This window comes from Asterias rubens, chromosome 3 (genome assembly GCF_902459465.1).
Source record: "Asterias rubens chromosome 3, eAstRub1.3, whole genome shotgun sequence".
In the NCBI taxonomy this organism is placed as follows: Eukaryota; Metazoa; Echinodermata; class Asteroidea; order Forcipulatida; family Asteriidae; genus Asterias; species Asterias rubens.
In genome coordinates this window covers 22,303,288-22,327,660 of record NC_047064.1, presented here as the reverse complement: position 1 = coordinate 22,327,660, position 24,373 = coordinate 22,303,288, and the positions used below count along the sequence as shown (strand labels likewise).

Below are 24,373 nucleotides of genomic sequence, written 5' to 3'. Positions count from 1 at the left end.
ACACACCCAAGCAGGTTGAACGCCTTTCTTACTATTTATGCATGAGGTAGGCCTACGTCACAATGCTAACCCAAAAAGAGGCGATGGGCGCAGCCACTGCAAGTGATGGGGGACTTGCGCCCATAGCCTCACTTTGGTTTAGAATTATGACGTCATGCATAAATATTAAGAAAGGCGTATTGTAGCCATACTATTGAATACGGGTATTCTTTATAAGAATAGTCAAGTATCAATTAGATAGGCCTCGTCTTGCTTAAAATTTAACTGTGCATACAAGCCGCATCTTTCAGTGGAAATAAGCGGAGAATTAAGACCATAGAGGGCATTGTTCATGTTTTCTGGCAATTTAGTGAATTCAAGTCAAACTAGTAAGTTTTCTAGAAAAGAGAATATCGGGACATAAGCAGGTTAAAAATGTAATTCAACACACCTTGATGAAAGACTTAAACACAAACGCAGTGAACTAGAAAAGGTCACAAATTGAATGTATTTGGGGAAGAATAATAATAATTTTGATTAAATTGTGAAGAATTACTAATTGGTACATTTTGAGTGCATTTAAAATGTGCCCCTTGTTTTATAACTTTAGTCTTGCGTACGTCATTTAAATGTTCATAATAATAGAATATTCATTTTCTGATCAAAGTTTTAAAGACAATGGACACTATTGGTAATTGTCAAAGACCAGTCTTCTCACTTGGTGTATCTCAACATGCATAAAATAACAAACCTGTGAAAATTTGAGCTCGATTGATCGTCGGAGCTAGTTGCGAGATAAAAACGCAAGAAAAAACACCCTTGTCACACGAAGTTTTGTGCTTTCAGATGCTTGATTTCGAGACCTCAAATTCTTAACTTGAGGTCTCGAAATCAAAATAGTGGAAAATTTCTTCTTTCTCGAAAACTACGTCACTTCAGAGGGAGCCGTTTCTCACATTGTTTTATACTATCAACCTCTCCCCATTACTCGTTACCAAGTGCGGTTTTATGCCGATAATTATTTTAAGTTATTACCTATAGTGTCCACTGCCTTTAATATTGTAGCAGCTTTTTGGTTTGAAAGAACATGTCATAACTTTCTGTAAATGAACTTGATTTAACAAATATTACAAATTGTGTATTATTCGCACTGTACATCAGGACGCAACATAAGTACCCCCATAAATAAGAAACGAATTTTTGATAATAAAAATTTCTTCCCACGTTGGCTTTTTCATCGGTTGCTATGGCAATTGACCTTATCTAACTCGCTAAAAGGGCCGATGACAATACAAAGAATTCAGTGAAGTTGAACCAATTGCCATTAAGCACGGACCAAGCTCGCCTCCACGTTGTCAAAAAACCGTAATTATAGACTTCAACAACTAGAAGCGATCTGTTTATTTTTGACCCATTTCGTGATGCACAGCGCACTTAAACACACACCTATTCCGTCAGCCATTTGGGAGAATCAAATTGGACATCCACTATAGACCTTTGCATTGTAGGTAAACAAACCGCGCGTTGGTCGGCATGGACGGCCAAATGTTAATAAAACACTCAATCGTCTTAACCAATCAACCCTCGTGGGGAGGGGTGGGGGGGGGGCTGTGCACGATGTTGGGAAAATTGTATTGACCCAAACTAGCGGAAATGATAAATGCCATTGTGCAGAAGTGCTTTCGGCGTCGTGCAAGGGGTAGGGTGTTCAATAGAATTTATGCAATGACGTCATCACGTCACCATCTTTGAGGTAAAACGATGACGCAATAATGTACGCGCGGCGCAATGGACAACTTTCTTCCCAATCAAATAACGTCATATAAGCACACCGAAATGTAGCCCCCATAGACCTTTATCACGGTGTGGCCATCTTGATTTTACTCCAGTCCAACTCATTGTAACCAAACTGAGGCTGGAGTGGACGAGTGGTGCCATGTTTGCGCAATGAATGTTAGCATTCATTACTGTTATTGGAAACAGGGAACATGACCAAGATGGTGACAGCGTGATCAAGATCTGTAGGACTCTTCCTCGAAAATGTAAGGCCGCCAGGGCCAACCAAAATGTATCTCTGTTATAGAAACCAATGCATACGAATCATTATGGATAAAGGCCCTTTCAAGGTCACGGCTTGTGGCGTTCTACTATTCTGTTATTCCCTCTTCATTATGGTGTCCATTGTTCTATTGTGTAAAAGACCCCACAAGGGCTTTCCCGTACGCGCTCCCAAGTTGCCTCTTGAACCTCCGCCATCGCACTCAAAGCAAAATCATGACATAGTTCCAAAGGAAGTATCTTGAAATACAGCACTATGTTTTATCATTTTCTACTCCAAGCTCCTTCTGGTGTTTGTCTAAGCGTGCATGAAAAAGAGGCATGACTGCTCACGTGAATAACATGTGCCATCTACCCGCATAAAAAAAAACAATTTCACTTAACTTATGATGATGCTTATAAAAGAAGATTATGTCGTGTATTATTTGATAAAAATAAAATGATATGGGCCTATAATCTAGTAATCCCCTGAACACAAGGGGATTGAATAAAAGAAGTGACTGCCGTCGTAAATTGTCATTATAGCAAATAGAGTTTGTCAGTCAAATCATTTTGACTGTTGTCTAGTTTTCAGAAAGAATATCAACATGGCTGTAAAATCCATATGTATCCTGCTAGCGTTGAGTTGTTGTCTACTTCAAGTAAGTAGTCGGGTACTCTTTGGAGCGTTCAACATCCAAATACTCGGTGTGACCAAGATGGGGAAACCCGAGGTGGTTGGGTACTTGACTCAGGTGAGAGACTAAACATTATATGGTGTAATTTTCCTAAAGTTACTTAACAAAACAATACGCTTAGCACGGAAAATGTGTACTATGATGTATTTTCATTTTGTACTGGTTACCCGCAAAGTTTTGCGTATCAAATTGCTAAACATATTTCTTTCATTTTTTAAATACAGCTTATCTGTTATCATTAAATGACTATCCGGAAGGGTACATTATTTTGTTAAAAGCCCCGACTTCTTATACGTTTAAAGGTCGTTCATTTGGTAAATTAAACCCACAAAATTAATTACTGTATAAAACTTACTTGCTGAGAAACCTATACCGCTGTTGAAAGTAAAAACTATATTTGGAGAAAGAAGCACCTTCGAAAAACCATTCAAAGCTGAGAAATGATTCAGACCTCTCGGTGTATGCTCACAAATGCTGTCACCAGAGATTTGGTTTGTACCCTTTGCCACCTCGATAAATGCGGAGGGAGTATGCGTTCTTGTGGAAATTATGTTGCTGTTTTCTCAACAAATATAGACACTGTACTCAGCTGAAAATTTCACATGGACTTTTGTTGTATCTTTCTTTACAATTTTGCCTGTGAATAAAATTTACGTTGACAAAAAACAAATTATGACTTTACCTTTAATATGGTTCCCGGCTCTCAAATCAAAAATCTGTCAAACCTAACATAAGTGAAAAAGGGTCTTATAAATTGACCTTGATCTGTTAGGGTTTTTGGGTCAAGGATGTTTGTTTTGCTCAAGTGTCGCCATTTAGCGACATTATCACCACGTCTTTATTTGATTATCGAAAACGTTGATTTCACGAACAACATGGAACTTCCGATTAATATAAGGCATGGCGAAGCCCTTTTTACTATGACATAACATCAACAGGGGCTCATAGTTCATCTCCTTGAGTTCCTACGGAGCTCTGAATGGGCCATCCAATTGGTTGAGATCCTGAGATAATTTACTGCAGGATGATTCCATCCTGTCCACATCGCTAGACAGCTCTCTCGGCTTGAAAGTAGAATGTTGTCTTTTCCCAAGAAAATGTTACTTGTATTCTCGACATGTCATTCCATGATGAATTATCTCGGGAAGTCGACATCTCACCTTCATGATGTCGAACTAAGATCAAATGCTATCATCCCGAGATAAAATATCTCAGGAGGTTGACAACTTAAAATAATATGGAGTCGTCATCCTGCAGTAAAAAGTTTCAACGAGTTGGGTGGCACTTCCAGAGCTCCGTAGATTCCAGAGAGAGTTACGTGTCCGTTGAAATAATGGTGAGGCAGTGTAGATGCGTTTGTGGCTAGTATGAACCGCGTTTGTTTCAAACAGTTCTCATCTTTGATAAAATAAGTAAACAAATTGTGAAGCCGGTTTTGTTTCTTCTTTTTTCGTGACCAAAACTGAGAAACAAATTACAATACAGGGAATAGGTCATCTCTTTTCAATTAATACCATCTGGAAAGACAATCATTGGAATCAGTTCCAATCATTAAGCGAAATAATGTCCGTCCAAATGACTGTCAAAATGGAGTTAGAGAAAACCTTCATGATTGTTTTTGTCTTCTTCCATCTTTTATTCATAATTTTTTTCGGAACGCAAATTGACAGGTAAAGTTAATTCAAAACAAAAACAAAATGCAAAGTCTTTCGCATGTGCCAAAGACAATGCACAAAATACATGCCGTACATGGATAATGGACCTAATGATCCATTTTTAATTAGCTGTCATTTATCAGTGTTGAATTTTGTTTTCGTGGTATACCCTAGATAAAAAGCTTAATAGCTCAAATAGTAATAAATATTCAATTTGTTCAAGTTAAATCGCAAAAACACAATTGGGCCTAGCACTTTTCAAACCAAGTATAACCAAATTAATCATCACGTGATTAAATAATGCAAATTGAAGTGTCTGGTTTCGTCTGTACAGATTAAGGCATAACAAGAAAGGAATACATTTTTGTTTTGTTCTTCATTATGCAAATCTTGGCTTCCAGACAAAATAATGTGTCTGTTACAACAGAACGACATCATTGTTTAAAATCAGTCTCAGACATCAGCGTTGGGTGAATTATTTGGACATTAGTCAGCATTAAAGTCATAAAATGTAAGGGAACTTAATCAACACGTTTCTTTATGCACGACACTCATAATTGTAAAACTTGTGAATTTGTTCTGTCCTTTCCTGCATTTAATATAGGTCCCTATAGGTCCAGTTGGCGCTCCCCCCCCCCCCTTCCCCTCCCCTTCCCCAACTGGGTATCTCCATTGTGTTCTGGGAATCTCATGAATTATTCAGAGGATTTTAGAGAGGCAATTTTGTACGAGAGTAAAGGAATGTGTTAAAGTATGGGCACATTGGGGGTGTCCTCTCCCACATATTGGCCAGTGTATAACACCATTTTTGCTTCGCCTTAAGCCTTTTGCAATTTGTTTGGGTTTCCTTTGTTCAAACACAATATATTTAAAATGTACCCAGCCAGTCTCCCTTTTGAGTTATTCCTTGTATAATATGCTACAAACGTCGTAACTCAACCGATACAAACAAAGAGTGCTGATTATGCTATAAGGACAACATTATGTCGGCCCCTCCATGGTAGGCCATACTGAAGAACTGAACTTTGTTTCTGTTTATCTCAGATTCTTGACCGTTACGACCTCGTTTTGGTTCAGGAGTATAAGGACAAGTCGGGTACAGCCATCGTGGAACTTCTGGAGGCATTGAACGAGTAAGACCGAGTCTTGTATGCATGATTCTCTTAATAATATTCACGTCTCTTTTTAAAATGAAACCGTTCAATTCCAACAAGTGATCTATTATCGGGCCACGTTCGAGTCATTTTAAGTCGACATTTATTCCATACTTTTATCCAGATATAACCATGGAGCGTTGCTCAATAATATGACGTATACAGAACTTCATAGGCCTAGATAAGCAAAGTAATAAGCACAGATGATAGAGGGGAAATAGTTGATTTATGTACATCTGTCAGACTAAACCAAGGCTTGTAAGACAACCCAGACAGACAAACTACAAACAAGGAGACAAGACAAACAGGCAATTTTGGCTATAAAAAGAGTTTGTTATGACATGAATTGAAAGGGAATAATTGTTGGAAAGATGCTATGAAAAGTAGAATATGGCACCACACAAAATGCCTCGAAATCGTGTCGTTTTCCTTTTGCTTCGTGAGCTCACTCGGTCCGCCATTTGGTGGAGTCAAACATTAGGTGTTAGTTTGCACAATAGAATGATACCACACATAACGAGGCAAATTTGTGTGGTTCATTTATTCTATTTCAGAAAAAAAAATCTTTCCAACACGAATCATTTCAGTTTCGTAAAAAAAATGAATTGAAATGAATATGGTTGGCAATAATATGGTGGATAATTTTCGGTGGAAAGACATGCAACGGCTTCAATGTATAAGTAGAAACGGATTCACGGGCTGATGCTTTTTGTAATTTATTACATTGATTAAAATGCATTCACATAATTAATTATCTAAAATCCATGAAGAATAAATAGAAAGGTTTCAAGTGATTCGATAAATCACTTTATCAATGATGCGGTAAGAGTTTTGTAATTTCCACAATGACTGTATTTTTTAGTAGATGGAATGGTTCAAACGAAAAAAATTGCACTTTCAATCAGGGCGTTTGTCCATATTGCATTCACTTTACGATCTTTTTTTGTCCTTGATATAATTTTGTAAATCGTAAAATGTTCTTCTCTCTCTTCTCTTCTGTATGTTTTGGGTTGTTTAACATTGGGGTCTACATCCTACTAGTGCTATATTAGTTTTGGGAACGTCATGACCAGGTGATCATAAACACCGGACTGGTTGGTCATCAGGGTGTGGGTCCAAATCCCGGTCAAGACACTTTTTGTCCCTGGCATTACGCTTAATTGCTTCTCTGCATCCAGGAGGAGTAAATGAGTTCCTACCTGTGTGGGCAGAGATTGTTCTTGTTTGGATTGATTTACCTTGATGCATTATTATCATAGGCCGCCTATGGTTTATAAAGACACCTGTGTCCTTAAGCGAGACACTTAACCATGATGCGTCTTCCTTCGGATTGGACGTATAGCCGTTGGTCCCGTGTGTTATGTGTAACGTACGTAAAAGATCCCAGTTCACTTTTCGCAAAAAGAATGGATTCGCCCGGTGTTCCTGGTTTGATTGGCTGCATTGCGCCGCAACACCTTGCGGGAAAAATACTAAAGCAAGAAAGAATGTTAAAGCGCCTAGAGCGTTACTGAGTGACGGATATGCACACTATCTAAGAAGCCATTATTATTCTAATCCACTTGTGAGCTTGGGTAGTTTAAGGAATGAAGTTAAATGGCCCAATAAGCGGGATGCAGTTGTTCATGAACCATTAGCGGCTAAGTTTAAAGATTTCTTGTACTTTAGATCTGTCCATTTCTATTAGTAGCACAGGCCCCCTATAGTTTAATCATAGGTCGATACTGTGAACAGGCGTCTGCGGCTATCGGATAAGGCTGTTGAACAGGCGTCTGCGGCTATCGGATAAGGCTGTTGAACAGGCGTCTGCGGCTATCGGATAAGGCTGTTGAACAGGCGTCTGCGGCTATCGGATAAGGCTGTCGCTAAGGGTGTTGCTAAGGAAGTCCTATGCCTCAACGCATGATGACGCGGATATATAGCCGTAGCCGTAGCTGTAGCCACCGACTCGTACACGGCCTTGTTTAAGTCTTATGTAGGCAACCCAAGTGCATCCTCAAATGTATTATCAAATTTTGGGATGAGCATAATTATTAACTTTAAACAGTTTGGAGAAAGCGAAAACAAATTGTTTTTCTCTATAGAGGTGTTGTATCTGTGTTGTAGGGAGCATTGCTCTGGCTAGGCTCAAAATACTATTCAGTAGGGAGGGGATAGGGTCCTACAGCTCTCTGTGTATATTGGTTTGTACTCAGATCGTCATTTTGTTCCATCAAGGAAACTCAGCAGAAAGAATTAGTGAGATTAATAATGAAACAAAAATACAAATTCCTTCTTTTTTATCGCAGCTTATGATCTGATAAGAATAATAATACTGGTTATTAATAGGTGAATGATTGCTTTCGTGTTGTATTTTTTCGGCTTCAATTAAGCTGGAGACATTCGAACTCAAGAGGGCGCACTAAAAAAATTGTGTAGGGCCAAATTTAAGACACTAGAAAAGGCAAAAACGTCTTTGTGTCCATGTTACTTTGGGAGGTTGTGGGAAGTTACCGAAAATTTCTCCAGCCAAGGTGAACATTTCCTAACCGTGAAACTTCTTTAGAAGGATATCCAGGTACATAATGAGTTGTGATAAATTCATTTTCCAATAAGAGTCCTCATGAAATTGGAGGAAGACGTCTAAACCCTATGTTAAAGGGAGGGTATACATTTGGTTTACTCAACTAAAATCATACTTTTTAAAAACACTTCAGCTGCTGTTTATGTATAACGATTTGAGAAAGGATTTCGTTCTAAGGAATGTGGTTTTAGAGAGAGGTATTAAAACAAGAAACGTTTCTCAGATTGTGTTATAAGCATTATACTATGTCCACGCGTGAACATAGCCGCTCCAGATTTCCAGTGATACCTAAACAAAAACGCAACCATTTGAAATCAAATTGTCACAGGTTAGTTTTATTGTATTTTTGTATTCATAAAGGAATAAAACAATTGAACAGTTCTAAAAATCAAAGGTATGCTTTGCCTTTAAAACTAGTGTAAAGTATCTTCAGTTTATACATTTTTAGATCGAACATTTTAACAAGACGTCAATAAATACCACGTAAACGTATTAAATAGTCTAGCTGTAAAACCTAACAATGACCAAAACCATTCCAAGGTAAACTTAACCTAGTGTTTATAATAATACACAATTAAAATAATTGTATTATTATTTACACATACACTCCAGCCCGCATGTATTTATGTACTCCTGAAAATGTAATTTTATCGTCGCAGTAAAAATCATGCAGACTCATTTGTTACGCAAGATTTGTTTCAGCATCATTAAAAATAAATTTCTACAAACAAAATTCCGAAATGATGTGCCTATGAGTGTGTCCATCTGACTGTACACAACGCATGAACTTTTCGTCAGCTGACAAGGTTCTCACGCTGAGTTTGTCGTTTCTGTTAATAATTACTTGTGCGGATTTGCAGCTTATAATATTATTTTTTATATTTTAGAGATAGTAAAAAAAATTAATGTGGGGGAAAGATCCTCGGGATAAACAACTTTGATTGACAACTGCTTGCAGATAAGGATATCAGTAGTATCTGCTGAATGACGTACATGGGATAAAGGGGAGGGGGCGGTAAAGACATGACAGAGTTCTAAAGTCAAATTGTTTAATGTTCTGTGGATGTTAAATTACCCGTTTGACTGAATCTCTTATGGATAATTATTCGTTGCTTTTAAGAGGGGCTCCAAGGTCAAAATAACCGTTGTGAGGCACTCATTTTTGTTATTATTATTATTAATATTGTTTTTTTTATTTCATTTTCATTTTCAAGTCGCCAGACACACAAGGCCTGAAGACCACTTTAAAAGTGTAGGCTACGATCAATTATTTGTTGCTACCTACCAGTATTCCTAGTGCTGTAACAGGGTTAACCCCTTTACAGTCCATATATGTGTAGGCTTGGGTATCATACATCCTAACTTGATTGAGTCATTATGAAAAGTGAAAAAGCAATTAAAAGTCTCTAGCCTTGTATAAAGGTCGTTTTTCAACTCCATAAAACAACCAATTATGTCAAATTTCAAATGCGTCACTACATTTTGTACAGGAAGTTCAGTTCATTCCTGAATTTCGATGATATTCAGTAAAAATGGTATTGAAAATTGACCTATTTATGATTGACGCAAAGATTCCTCTTTGGAATTGACAGACCCTGCCGTTGCTGATGTCCATTAACGTCATGTTTCATTTCTTATTAAAAGAGTATTTAATTATTAAATGAAATGTTTAACCATTTTAACGTAAGGTGGGAGACTTGTAATTTGGCTCTTAACGTTTTATAAGGACTCTATTTATTTGAATCACAAAATTCATCACAAAACTGAGTTTGACCCTATCGTCTTCTTTAACTGTGAATGCAGCAACGAAGGCGACTGCCTACATGCCCCTTGGCCATTGCCTTGGTGCCCTGGAAATGCTATAGTAGAAATTAACAGGTGCCCTTTACCAAGGAGAAAATGCCTTGGTGCCCTTGGTCTTTCAAAAACAGGCCTGATGGCACCTTATGCATCAATTTGCTTTTTAGGTAATAAAACGTGCACCTAGTGTTGAACTTGTCAACCTCCATTGTGATGGGGTTGATATCACTTTGAAAGTAAATTAATAGAAAAATAAGTTGCAATCAACACCGAAGTGCGACATGTGGCATGCACGGACTTGTTGGTCAACTTAACCCCCGAAGTTAACCAAATTTAATAAATAAACAAACCGGGAAGGTCTTTACATTTGGTAAATTGAATTACGTTTGGCTATTACCTGTATTTTAATTGATAGCATAAAGTGAAAAATCATGTAGGACTATATAGATGGGGTAATTAATAATTCTTGAGAGAGTTATGCGCTTCTTGGTGGTTTTGCTAGGATAGCTAAAGTACACGTACTCCCCCAAGAGGATCAAATAAGAGATCTCCTCCCAACTTGACCTTCATTACCCTCCATACATTGATGCATAATAAGAAAGTTTAGTGAGGAGCAGCAGCTTTAACAAAATTGACTTTTCGAATTTCTATTTCAATATTCAAGGTACTCAAACGATACCTACGACTACGTCATCAGCTCTCGTACTGGCCGTTCATCTTCTAAGGAGCAATATGTCTACTTCTTCAAGTAAGTTCGTTGTTTAATTGAGAAAAATGACAGACAGCGACTTGGGTGACAGTGGTGATAGTGACAGAGGGGTGATTGATGGTGATAAAAGTGGTGACTTAGTATCACAGTGATAAGTGGTGAAGGTTTGTGAAAGATGGTGTAAACAAGTTGCAATTGAATGTGACAATGTCATCATTTGGTGGTGGTAAAAGTGACAACGTTTTGTGACATGTGGTGCAAAATGTACAACTGGTGGTGACAATAGTTACAATGCTGGTAGTTTCTGGTGACCATATTGACGAAGGCGACGATATGCTTACGACAATAATGAAAACAATCGCCAATTGGTGGTGGTAAAAGTGACAAAGTGACATGGTGACAACATTTGCAATTGATAATGACATTGACAGTGATGGTGGTTTCTAGTGGCAATATTGACGAAGACGTCGATATGTTCATGACAGTAAAGACAAAGTTGGCGATGTAGTTAAAGTGGCCAAAATTGTGACAAATGGTGACAAAATGTACATCTGAAAATGACAACAGTGACAATGATGGTGGTTTCATGGTCACAATGTCGAAGAAGACGACGATATGCTCATGACAACAATGAGAAGTTGGCGGTTAATATTTGACAATATGCCAATATTTCCTCTCAACAGAACTCGCAAATTGTCAGTGATTGACAGCTACGAGTTTGTGGAACCCGGAGACGAGTTTGAGAGGGAACCATACATTGTTCGATTTCGCCAAAAGGACCTACGTTCTGGTAAGGCCATTCTGTCTTTATTTCTGTGGCGCCTGCCCTTTAATCTGTATTTTTGTCAACTCGCATGATGCAATAACTCAATGCGTCATGTTCTTAAAGGCAAAGTATACATTTGAAAACCGTTCGATTGTTTTAATCCTGTGTAAATGTAGATTGGTTTTTACAATGAAACATATTTAACATAAATTTTAGTTGAACACAGTTCAAACCAGTTGGTTTTATATAGGAATTGGACACTATCCAGTTAAACCAGTTGACCCCAGTTAACTAGGTTCAACTGGAAGTTTGACCTGAGAAGCCGCGATAAAACGGCAACCAGAGGATTGGTGTGTGTGTCCCAGATAACATTCATACAATGGGCCAACGTTGGTGTTTGGTCGGCACCGTTGGCATTGGTATTGTGTCAGCTTTTGGCGTTGGCCCCATGTTTGCACTACGTCGCCACGATCGGCATTGGCACTATGTTTGTTTCTGACATTGGGCCAACGTTGGCTGTAGCTCGGCAGAATCACGTTGGTTTTACACTGACGATCAATGTTGAGCCAACGTTGGTTTTTAGTAGGGCCTAATTAAACATTATTCGGCATTGTGTTGGTATCCGACGTAGAACCAATGTTGGCTCTAGGTCGGCATTACCACATTGGTTTTTTTGTTGGCGATCAATGTCGAGTCAACGTTGGTTAATAGTGGGACATCAATATCGGCATTGTGTTGGTTTCTAACGCAGGACCAATGTTGGCTCTAGGTCGGCATTACCACATTGGTTTTACGTTGGCACTTAATGTTGAGCCAATGTTGGTTAATAGTGGGACATCAATATCGGCATTGTGTTGGTTTCTAACGCAGGACCAATGTTGGCTCTAGGTCGGCATTACCACATTGGTTTTACGTTGGCACTTAATGTTGAGTCAACGTTGGTTAATAGTGGGACATCAATATCGGCATTGTGTTGGTTTCTAACGCAGGACCAATGTTGGCTCTAGGTCGGCATTACCACATTGGTTTTACGTTGGCACTCAATGTTGAGCCAACGTTGGTTTTAAGGGGGGACATCAATATCGGACCAATGTTGGTTTTAATTGGGACATCAATATCGGACCAATGTTGGCTCTAGGTCGGCATTACCACATTGATTCAACGCCGGCACTCACTGTCGAGCCAACATAGGTTATTAGTGGGAAAGCAATAACGGCTTGTGTTGGTGACGTAGGACCAATGTTGGCTCTGGATAGGTAACATCACCATTGTGTAACATTTGAGATCAGTGTTGAGAATGTTGGTAGCATTAAAAGCTTGTTCATTGGACCAACGATGGGTTTTAGTCCATTACATTGGCCTTGGCAACGATAGCAATTGACATACAATTATGTCGGCATTATGACAGTTTATAGCATGTTTTTCTACAATTTTTTTAATTAAATTATGGTTAATTTATTTTCATCGCAGCATACCGCTGAATTGCAACATAATTCATAATTAATTAACTATACATTAGGTGTTTGTGCACAAGCACAAAGCTGTTCCGTGGTCTTTTGCTTCGATTAAGTGCTTCAAATATTATAGTTGGTCTGATTTCAAGAAATAACAGTTTTGGTCTTTGCCCAAAGAGTCTACAACTGGAAAAACAAAATTAAAATCGGTTGTGTAGTTCTTGAGTTATGGCCCCACTTCCGGTTGACCCGGAAGTTAAGGTCAACATGGGGTCAAGATTACCCTAGGCTAATCTCCAATGCCCAAGGAGTCTCCCAGCAAACATCTGTATTGGCTCGATACTTGCATTTAAATTTGAAACATTGGCAATTAATCGGCCCATTTCAGTTGCCATATTAACTCACCATGTACAGGCACAATAACGCTCGCGCCGATGCTGGCACTTCTGTTTTAGGCCATTATAGCATGGCACTATTTGGCCCAGAATTGGCCAGCTACTGGCCAGATAATGCCACAGCTGGCAGAAGGTTGGCCAAATACTTGTTTGCACAGTAACAGTTGCCATAACTCACCCATCAGTAGGCTATACAGGTCCAATAACGTTCATGATGAGTTCATGCGGGCACTTCTGTATTGGGCCAACACAGTTTGCCACTATTGGCCCATAATTGGCCCGTTACTGGCCAGATTGTTCAGTGTGTAATTAATACGTTAATTAATTAAATCTTCTACTAATTGCACCCTCAAACACATATATATCCATGTGACTATACTACTATTAAAACACCCAATACAAACAGCCTACAGCCTAATATGCTGTATAATAAGCACCGATTGATATATAATATATAATTAATAAACTTCCGTTGAAAAAAAACACCCTTGTCACACGAAGTTGTGCGCTTTCAGATGCTCGATTTCGAGTGCTAACACACATCGGTGTATGGGTAAAAACCAAAATTAATATTCTTTATCTCCGATGCAAATTTAACATCTATTATAAAGGTATGTTGGGCCAACGTTGTCAGCCAACAATGGCCCAATGAAACTGTTCTGTTGGCAGAATGACAGGCTCAATGTTGGCTCAATGTTCGATTACGTTGGCCTGATATTGGTTCAATGTTTTAACATTGGGCAAGATATTGGCCCAATGTTGAGCCAATGTCTACGTTGGACCAACATTGGGCCAACTTTTACATTGGCCCAACAAATAAGGCCGATGAGCAAAAGTACGTAGGGCCAATGTTGACAGCCAATGTTGGTCCAATGAAAGTGTTCCGTTGGCCCAACGTTGGTTCTTTGTTGTGATGTGATGCTATATGGGGTGTGTGATCAATGTGTTCATAGTCCATACCAAAAACCAATAAGACTACTTTTATATTATTCTTAGACCAGCCTGAGTTTGTGGTGGTGGGAATTCACGCCAAACCCGACGATGCTGAGCTAGAGATTGACTACTTGACTGACGTATACGATGACGTAGTCAGCACGTGGGGAACGCAGGTATGTATGATTGTGTTGAATAATCCTGCACCAGTTTTTGTAAGTCAATGTTAGGAATTTCAAATCTCGAAGTATTGCTGTTTGAAATTGCTCCTTATCATTGTTTAAGTTGTTCATGCTCAGACGCCTACATTGTGTATTTAAAAGCGCTGGAATCCTTTTATAATTGTCAAAGACCAGTATTCTCACTTGGTGTATCCCAACATGCATACAATTACAAATCTGTGAATTTTTTTACTCAATTGGTCATCGAGGTTGCAAGAGAATAATGAAAGAAAAAAACACTCTTGTCGCTCAAGGACACATTCGCTTTTAGTTGCCCAAAACGCCCAATATGACGGCAAAGTGCTCCTGTTTAAAAACAATACTCATCAATAGTGTCGTACAATAATCATCAATAGTGTCGTACAATACTCATCAATAGTGTCGTACATTAACAAGTTCAATTTCACCGTATGAAAGAATATTAGTGAAAACGCGTGAGATTGACAAGTGCAAAACAAGTTTACATTATTCCAGATTTAATCGGAGATCAGACACACAATTAATATCATTTTCTAAGAAGCAAAACGCTTGTTTTCCCTTCTTTTGTATGTCAATGTCAAGGACGTCATACTAGCCGGCGATTTCAACGCAGACTGCAGTTATGTCACTAAATCGGAATGGCCGCACATCCGACTGCGCACCCAGTCTCGCTTTACGTGGCTGATTGATGACGACGCAGACACGACCGTATCCAACACCGACTGCGCATACGACAGGCAAGTCGACTGTACACCTCACGTACATTATTGGAGCATTAGGGAGAGGGAACACTGGGTTCCCGACTTTAGGCCGTGTCCAAATTCAAAGTGGGTTTGGATAGTGGCTATGGCTGAGAAGTAGCATTCTTCACGCTGCCGCTGCAGCCAGAGCTAGAGTCGTTTAAATTGGATGCGTCATTATTTGGTGCTTGACTTCAAAATAGTATGTACAGTCCTCCACTGGGTCTTCAATGGGCTCTGGGTATTTTCGGGGGGGTGTACTTCTTAACATTAATGAGTTTGTTAGAGTATACATTTTATTTTTATTTTATTTTTTATTTTATTTATTTTTTATTTTATTTTATTTTTTTTTTTGGGGGGGGGCATACCGGACATGGTGTTATAAAACCGACTGTTTACATGAAGGGAACAAAATCACAGGTGATTGGAATACGGGAGGTTTGGACGGTGTACTTTCAAAGGTTCGTGCTACCCCTCCCTGCCCTTTCCCACCCTCTTCGCGTCGTGAAGACCGAGTGTTCCTTTGCCCTGCGAAGTATCTTATTACTGCACGGAGTAGGCGTAATATAGGTCTACCCTGGGCAGAGACCAAGAACCATGCTTCCCAAATAAGAAATTCATAAACTTAGCAACCAATCTTAAAATTAGGATTACGTTCAAGCGACACAAACATTTCACGTTCCCGAATTATGATTAATCACGGATGCAAAAATAAGGGAATACCCAAACAGAGTATTTCTCAAAGCCTATAAAAACGATTGTTTATAATTAATTTAATGTCTCGGTTTGTTGATTTGAAATAATATTTAACATTTATTGTGTGATACGAACAGACTTGTTGTAGCTGGTTCCGATATGATCGCAAACTCAGGTTCAGCACAGACTTACTACTTCGATGAAGACTTTGGTTTAGATCAAGACACTGTAAGTACCAAAAGTTTCATTTTTGTTTTAGTTTAACATGAAAGTAAAGAGATTTGATTTGCAAAACAAAAACAATCTTTTTGGATATCCTTCCCCTGTGCTTTACCCATGTTACGTCACTGTGAGAGTTCCAGTTCGCAGCCGCTTCGTTGAACATCCCAAAGCGACCTACCACAAAATGACGTCAAAATATTGTCACTTCCACGCACGCCGTCTCCGGCAGAAGTGTGGCTAGTTTTTCCAAACTTTGAGGTTGGGTCCTTGGGGCCTTATTTTGATCGATAATAACGCATAACTCAAAAGTGTAAAAATTCCTAAGACACAATTTAATGGTAAACAAATACATTATAGCCAAGTTTAAGTATTCCCTTTAACGATTGTCGCTCAAGATAACTGTTTAAACAAAGATGTTTTGTGTTTAATTATCAATGTTGTATAATACCTTTAATTAATGCTTATGTTTGTGTCTTAAAATAGGCCAAGACAGTGAGTGACCACTACCCAGTAGAGATGACGATTATGTAAGGAGCAAGCGAAGACACAAGATGAAAATCAACGTCTTGGAGTTAGCAGCAAAATGGCAATCTGACATAAACATCATCTTAACCCAAAGGCAGGGTATACTTTTGGTAACAATTGTCAAAGACCAGTATCTTCACTTAGTGTATCCCAACCTATGCATCGAAATAACAAACCTGTGAAAATTTGAGCTAAACTGTTCATCGAAGTTGCGAGAAAATGATGAGAGAAAAAAACACCTCTGTTGGACGAAGTTGTGTGCTTTCAGATAGGAATAAAAGACTTCTGGCTAGCAGTCTTTTATTATTTTAGTGATTACCTCTTTCTCAAAATCTATGCTACTTCAGAGGGAGCCAATGTTTTATACTATCAACAGCTCTCCAATGCTCATTACCAAGTCAGTTTTTAAGTTAATAATTATTTGTTTTGAGTAATTACCAAACGTGTACCAAGTTCCCTTTAATGCCTAAAGCCTTTCTCAAACTCAAATTTGTGGTTGAAAAATAACCTCTTCACGAGGGGTCAATAATAATGGGCTCAAACTACAACAGGGTAAATTCTAAAAGAGCTTTTCATTGCTCGTTATCAAGAAAGTTGTTATGGTCGTTACTCTTAAGGAGTAATTACCAAAAGTGAATCTTCCCTCAAAATAAAATGGTGTATCACAAACATGCAGGGAAAATAAACATGTTTACCCCCTTACGAGCAGAACAATAAACATGTTTACCCCCTTACGAGCAGAACAATAAACATGTTTACCCTCTTACGAGCAGAACATTATATCTTTCAACATTGAACTTGTTTCCCCTCTTTAACGAATGTTTAGTGTTTGGCTAATAATTGATTTGTTGTTTATATGTTTATTGCGTTTTATTGTCAGGACTTTCATCAACTTTCTCGCTCTCTTGTCAAATATGTTCTACATACTAAACAGTTTCTTCAAATGAAAAACAAAACGACCTTTGATCACACGCTATTTGCGTAAAGTATTAACTTTGGATGTTAATTTATTTTAGTAATTTGTTGTTTTAGATGTTGTTGTAATGATAAGAGAGTATTTTAACAAACCTGTGACTTTCTCATGGGGGGGGGGGGGGGTCGGTGTTCAAACATTACACTGTATGACGTCAAACGTGGTGTCAACTCAAACACTTTTCTCAACGCTCGTGATTAAAACAAAACTGATACAACTGGTTAGAACAAAATGTTCGGTTGTCATTTATTTTAATTCGAAGGTTTCATTATTGGACAAAATGCACGTTTGTGTACGTGTTGAAAAAAGCTCAATCAATTCCCCCCACCAAACTTCCCAGCACCCCCCCCCCCCCTCCTATTCAATTTATAGCAGAGTAAGCGAACTTGAGGTTGCAGTGAAAAGCTGCTGTGAATTGGAGAAAATGCTCAATTGGATTGTTAAGTTTGAATTGTATCCTTTCAAATAAAGTAAATGATTGCTTACACATTTAGTGAAATGTTTTGTTTTTTTTGTCCGAAAATGACCAGAGGTCGAAGTGTGAGTCCCAAGTTAGGACGAGTCTTGAAGACAAACCAGTGACTCTTTGTCAACTCCACCACAGGACCATTTGTATTATGTTGCGATTTATGTATTAATGATTTTTCAACTGTGTACTGCAAACAAACAAAGGCCGAAAATGTTGTCTAAACAGACAGAAACTTAACTTTGACTCGTTAGATAAAGAACATACTTATTGTGACAGTTATCGTTGAACTTTACTCCCGCATGCACACAAAGCAATTAACAAAACCAACACATTGTTTTCAGCAAAGTGTCAAACCGTAAACAAATATTATCAGGAAAAGTGAGACGGCTATCGTTGTGGATTGTTAATCATTATAGAATTACACAATCAACGTCTGCAAAGTGTCAGTTTTAAAATTGCATTTATATAATAAAAGAAGTCATTGTTACGTCCAGTCCATGTACGATACCCCTAAACGAGAGAGACGAAAACATCTAGCGGACACAATGAATTTCTACGCCGTGATTGTGACGCTTTTCCTGGTAGGCGTTTTTGTGGAACACGCTGATGGCGTTAGACTTGGCACGTTCAACATTCAGTCGCTCGGTGATAACAAAATGGCCAGACCACATGTTGTGGACGTGCTGCAAAGGGTAATTAACTTTATGAAAGCTCATATTTTACGTTATAATGACCACGTTTTTTGTGAAACAAATATTAATGTCAATTTACAAATCTTCGTTGTTAGAGCGGTGATGACTGCTCTATATTCTGACTCTTGTTTTTAACACAATGATATTGAATTTGTAACATTATTCAAAATATTCAAATGGTTGAATTGTTTTCTAAAATAGTTGTGTTCTTATATTATTAGTACGGTACAAAAAAACTATGGTCTGATACAATCCTGATGGTTTACATGCTAATGTCACGGTTGGTGTCAGGGTATGGTTACATTGGTTAGGGTATGGTGAGGGTTAGGGTTAACATTAAGAAAATACACTAGGGGTGTTGGAACATTAGGTGTTCGGAACCGCCAGAACTCGTTAGAGCCTTGTCCTTTAGATATAGACTGGACGCACAGCCAGTTCCAATTACTAGCCACACTCTCTTCCCCATCAGCCATATTGTTGTTTTATTTATATTTATTTGATTCTTTGTAGATTTTGAGTCGGTACGATCTCGTCATGATTCAGGAGCTAAGAACTCCCAAAGCGGATGCCATCGACGCACTTCTCTTAGCTGTGAACACGTAAGGCAGTCCGATATTACTACCAGGACTATTGTAGTTTGACGCCCTTCCATGTTATCCTTATAACAGCCCCGCCCTTTCTGCTTAACCGTACCGCACACCCCCCCCCCCCCCAACAAAAATTCCAAACTGTAATCTGAAACGTTTAGATTGTGAATTCAAAACAAAAGTGCATTGAACAAGTTGCGATGTGTTACAATTTGAAACGTGAGTAACCTGAGGGGGAAGAGCCCCTCCCCAACCCCGGCCGCCCAAAACCCGAGTTTAGCAGCGACCATTCAGCTAGCCCGTGTAACTATACTCTCTTTTCTCATTCCTCTGTAGATACTCTGCTCAAAACTACAAGATGGTAGTAGGTCCCAGGGTAGGACGCAGCACCTCAAAGGAACAGTATGTCTTCTTTTACAGGTAAGATGGTCGTTTTATGCGGTTTTTGGATACCATTTTTGGTTTACAGAAAAATCAAACCAATAAATCTCAAGATCCAAAAGTACTAAGACCTGGCGAGGGAACCGATGTGAAAGTGATAGTAGTACCCGTCCGTGGTGGTTGGAGCGCTCGGCACCATTCCAAGCACTGCAGTGCATGTTGGGGAAACATCTGAACGAAACAGGAACAAAATGTGAGAATTGATCTGTTGCAGAAGGCAGCGCTTTGGGAACAGCAGAGATCCTTGAGACCTAAGGCTACGGGAAGTAGCCCGACTTGGAGTACCGGCACAAATGAAAAATTTTACCTTTCTTTTACAAGCCGTGATAGATGAAATAAAAAATATATCTCAAACAAAAATATATTTTTGTCTACTGACTACGTGTCTCTATACTGTTCACCATTTTCTGACGTTTGATTGTTTTCCCGCTTTTTTTCTTCAGAGCCGACAAGTTTGAGGTAACGGATCAATACAGTTACGTTGAAGCCAAAGATGAGTTTGAACGCGAGCCGTACATTGTGCGTTTCCACTCGCTCACTTCATCAAGTAAGTTCAGCTTTTTAAAAAGATGCTTACCAGCCAGAATACCATACAGCTATTGCTTGGATTAGCTTGCCTACCCCACTTATTTCTTACTTATAGTAAATAAATTAATTTATGAAATTAGGCCCTATAGGCTCGACCCCTAAACCAGGTCCGACCAAGTGTTTGTTTGTTTGTTTAAAGGACTATTTTCAAAATTACATTCATTTAAAAAGGAACTCACATTCATTTCTTGCTCTGTGGATGAAGCTGCCCTACTCTTATTGGAACCGCCTTACAAACAAAAAAAAACCAAAAAAAAGAAGAAGAAGGTCTTTGCCCTATGATTTATAAAGGCTAAATTATTACTGGTTCATGCATTCCACACTCTAGTATTGTATTGTCGGATGTGAACTATTCATGCGTGACTGTTCATTGTGTAAGTTTCCTTATGTAATGAGTCGTATTTTCATAACCATCTCGTGTTTTAAAATATTCATTTATTTGGGGGGCATGATCGCTTGATCGTTGGAGATTCAAATTTTGTCGACATATTCATTTCTTTGGACGAGACAATGGCGTGTCATATCCGGACTCGGGTTGTCCAAGTCATATTAGACAGTGGGTTCAACCATGGAGGAACAAATTATTCCTCCATGGTTCAACGAATCCCGGTCACGTGTGTCCTTGAGCACACCCTTAACTATGCTTCTCTGCACCCATGTATACAAAATGGGTACCTGTGAGGGCACAGATGGTTCCTGGGCATGGTGCGATATTTGGCAGTGCAGATTGTATGCGCCAAATTATGACTATACCTTTAAATGGCGCTTTTTGTGGTTATTCAACATGTATGACTCGTTTGGGCCTGGATGAATGCACTTATAGTTTTGTAAGAGCACTTCATAATTAATTCATCAAATGTTATTGTTGTTTCTGTATGGATTATCACCCAGGCTTGCCAAATGATTTCGCTGTTGCCAATATCCACACCAAACCAGGTTATAGATACACTCGGCATGAAGTGAATGCACTTGTCACGGTGTACGATGACATCATGAGCACTTGGCCAGGACTGGAGGTAAAATGACTAAGAAGTAAAGAACGAGGGCGCTCTACTCCATGATTGTGACAGAGCCATTATTGAGAGAGTTTCGACAATTTGCGATTAGAAGCCATTTTTCTGGGTGGGGGATGGCCCAGGGAAGGGGGAAGGTTGGATCTGGAATTCTTTTTAGAGCCTTACCTAACTTTTACAGAAATCAGGAAAGAAAAATATAAATGTATCTGCTTCCATCACTCATGGTGTTACAGAACAGATGCTACAACTTTAATTGAAATTTATTGACTGTTTTGATTAGGAGCCTAACATTTCGCGCGAAAAAGAATAATACAACGTTCAAAATGGCCGTATATTATACATTTTTGCTGAAAATTACCGGAAAAAACTAAAAACTGTCTTCAAACAAACATTATCCCTTCCTAATGTCTTTGTTTCTTTCGTTTGTTTCTTTACCTGAAAAGGACGTGATTATAACTGGAGATTATAATGCCGACTGCAAATACATCAAGAAATCCTACTGGCCAACAATCCATCTCCGGACTCAGAAGCGATTCTATTGGGCGACGCCCGATGACGCAGACACGACCGTTTCGAGTACAACGGACTGTGCGTACGACAGGTAAAAATGACACGTTTCAATTTGGATTTGGCTGACCTCAGAATGGCGGTGTCCCAGGGAGGTCTGTCCTCCAGAGATTATGTCCCCCATTATAAGAAATTCATAAATACCTAAGACAGTTTATCAGTTGTGATTGGTTGAGAGGGCATCACGTGGTGTGTTTAAACGGATGATATAACACCAGTAAAAGTGTTTAAACATATTCTACGGGGAACTGGTGGAAGGGGTTCGTCACAGAGGCTGCCCTCAACTTCGTTTCAAGGACTGTCTGAAACGTCATCTCCAAGCAGCTGGCATTCCAACCAACACCTGGGAAGACATGGCCAAGGAGAGGCCCACATGGCGTTCACTCACCAAGAGTAGGGCTGCGTCAGCTGAGGATGCCAGGGCAGAAGCTGCAGAGATTAGGATGATGCGGCGTCACCAGAGAGCGGTTTATCCCGAGGACGCATCCCTCCAATGCAGATACTGTGGCGCCAAACATCTGCCAGGATTGGCGTATACTCGCATGAGAAGTCTTGCCAACTTAAACTTCGAAACTCAACCCCCCGATAGTCTTACTCGTTAGCGAGTGACAGCCTATAATATGACACGCGAGCTTGCACCTGGGCTTATTTTTTTAAAAGAATCTCTTATTCATTCCCATTGGTTGAGAGTATATTGCATCCAGACTGCAACCGGTAATAAACAGGGTGTTTAAAACCGGCCAAGCACATTATTTATTCCCTTATTAAGATGGGCTTGGGAGGAGGATTCAAGAGTGTGCTGTCAGAAGAAGTTTGTACACAGTTTGCCGAATGGGGGTGGGACCGAATATCCGGAGGGGGGGGGGTAAAGTCACCTGCCACAGTGGCCATCCAATGCAAGGGGTCCAAAATGATGGTTTCAAAATTAGGCTGCGAGAGATTAATCTGGCGTCATCATAATGTGTTTGACTCAACTGACGTTTACATCACAATAATCTTGCATGCGCCTTTTGTGAGTCAATGTCCCTACGTGTCATACAGTGTAGGGTATTTTAAGCCACGCTGTGACACTTGACTCCCAGAACGTCATTGATCATTAAAATTGATACAACTATGGCTATGGCTTTTGGTATTGGTGTTTCTAAGGACATGATTTACCTCAACGCATGATGACGTGGAGATCTAGCCGTAGCCGTGGCTGGAACCGCCCATTCGGACACGGCCTTATCTGGGTGTGACTTGTGTGCAGGGGGTTGAGTTCCATGACAAAAGTCTGCAATATTATGATAATGTTTACCTCTATTTGGTCACCAGGTTCGTTTTGGCGGGAAGTAAAATGACAGCCAGTTTGCCGTCTAGCGTTGTCTTCTATTATGACAAAGAATACAACTTGGACGAAGCTAGCGTAAGATGTTTTTACAACAATTGTCTCTTTTCTGATCAATACAAACATTGATGCTCATTATTTGTTTCGTAAATAACTTTTTGTAAACCATTACTTTTGATTTTTATTAAGTGAATAATCAGGTTCTTGTTTTTTGTGACAGGCGAAGGAAGTCAGTGACCATTATCCGGTGGAATTGACCTTTTAGAACGTAGGGGGCTGGACTGCACTGACCGGTGAGTTGTTGCTTTATCATGTTGGCTCTGTGTTGCTGTTGCTCTACACACTGCTGTTGTGGATGCTTATTGTTGCTGCTGTTGGTGGTGGTGGTGGTTGCTGCTGCTGCTGCTGCTGCTGTTGCTGCTGTTGTGGATGCTTGTTGCTGCTGCTGCTGGTGCTGTTGCTTTTGGTATTTAGTTGATGTTGATGTTGCTGTTATTGACGCCTTGTTGTTGTTGGTGGTGGTGGTTGCTGCTGCTGCTGCTGTTGCTGCTGCTGTGGTTGTTGTTGTTGGTGGTGGTGGTTGCTGGTTGTTGTTGCTGCTGCTGTTTTTGTTTCTTTTTGATGTACCTGCTGCTACTGCCGCTATTTTTAGCATGCAGAAAACATTCATGTCACACAGCTAATCTTAACGGATTGTCATAAATGTCAGTGTTCATAGCAAGGTCTCTGAAAAATAATGATTACCTCCCTCTTTATTTTAATGTCAGGTTGATGAGTTCCCACAATGACGTCACAGTTGACTTGGAGTTATATTCATACACTGCACGACGTTGCAAAACAAAGACCAGCCAAGATGACACAAACTGGAAACCAAAACTCTGTACCCACACTCTACCCCCCCCCCCCCAACATTTTCATTAAAATCTACTCATCTCTTTTACTCCAAATGGAAACCACAACACCTATTAGGGCCTTGATTACTGTTTTTAATAATTAAAAAGGCCTGGCCTACTGCGTGTATAGGCAAGTTCAAACATTGTCTCAGTGAAGAGAATAAAGATGGTTATAAAAATTAAACACACATGTCGTGGCTCGTCCTGACTAATATCGGTGCCCAATTAATTTTCGAGGGCACGGCGGCGACTTTGTCTATAGGCTTGCGGCTCTGGTGTGCCAGAAGATTCTGC

General features: G+C 39.4%; 1 protein-coding gene across 1 annotated transcript; it reads left to right on the top strand.

Moving 5' to 3' along the window:
• Window positions 1-2,544: 2,544 nt before the first annotated feature.
• On the top strand, window positions 2,545-24,093 carry LOC117288498. The gene is made up of 17 exons (XM_033769379.1): window positions 2,545-2,771; window positions 5,414-5,502; window positions 10,551-10,634; window positions 11,279-11,385; window positions 14,207-14,319; window positions 14,926-15,080; window positions 15,917-16,007; window positions 16,485-16,528; window positions 18,444-18,660; window positions 19,171-19,259; window positions 19,584-19,667; window positions 20,132-20,235; window positions 21,168-21,292; window positions 21,736-21,893; window positions 23,174-23,264; window positions 23,407-23,479; window positions 23,954-24,093. The coding sequence occupies exons 1-16, from the start codon at window positions 2,625-2,627 to the stop codon at window positions 23,449-23,451; spliced, it is 1,743 nt and encodes a 580-aa protein (XP_033625270.1). The 5' UTR covers window positions 2,545-2,624; the 3' UTR covers window positions 23,452-23,479; window positions 23,954-24,093.
• The last annotated feature ends 280 nt before the right edge of the window (window positions 24,094-24,373 follow it).

What these genes read in the sequence shown, in the direction of transcription:
- LOC117288498 (XM_033769379.1), top strand. Translation starts at nt 2,625, where the DNA reads ATGGCTGTAAAATCCATATGTATCCTGCTAGCGTTGAGTTGTTGTCTA. An exon ending in TGGTTGGGTACTTGACTCAG is followed by an intron (nt 2,772 to 5,413) that starts GTGAGAGACTAA and finishes TGTTTATCTCAG; the next exon opens with ATTCTTGACCGTTACGACCT. An exon ending in CAGTATGTCTTCTTTTACAG is followed by an intron (nt 19,668 to 20,131) that starts GTAAGATGGTCG and finishes TTTTTTCTTCAG; the next exon opens with AGCCGACAAGTTTGAGGTAA.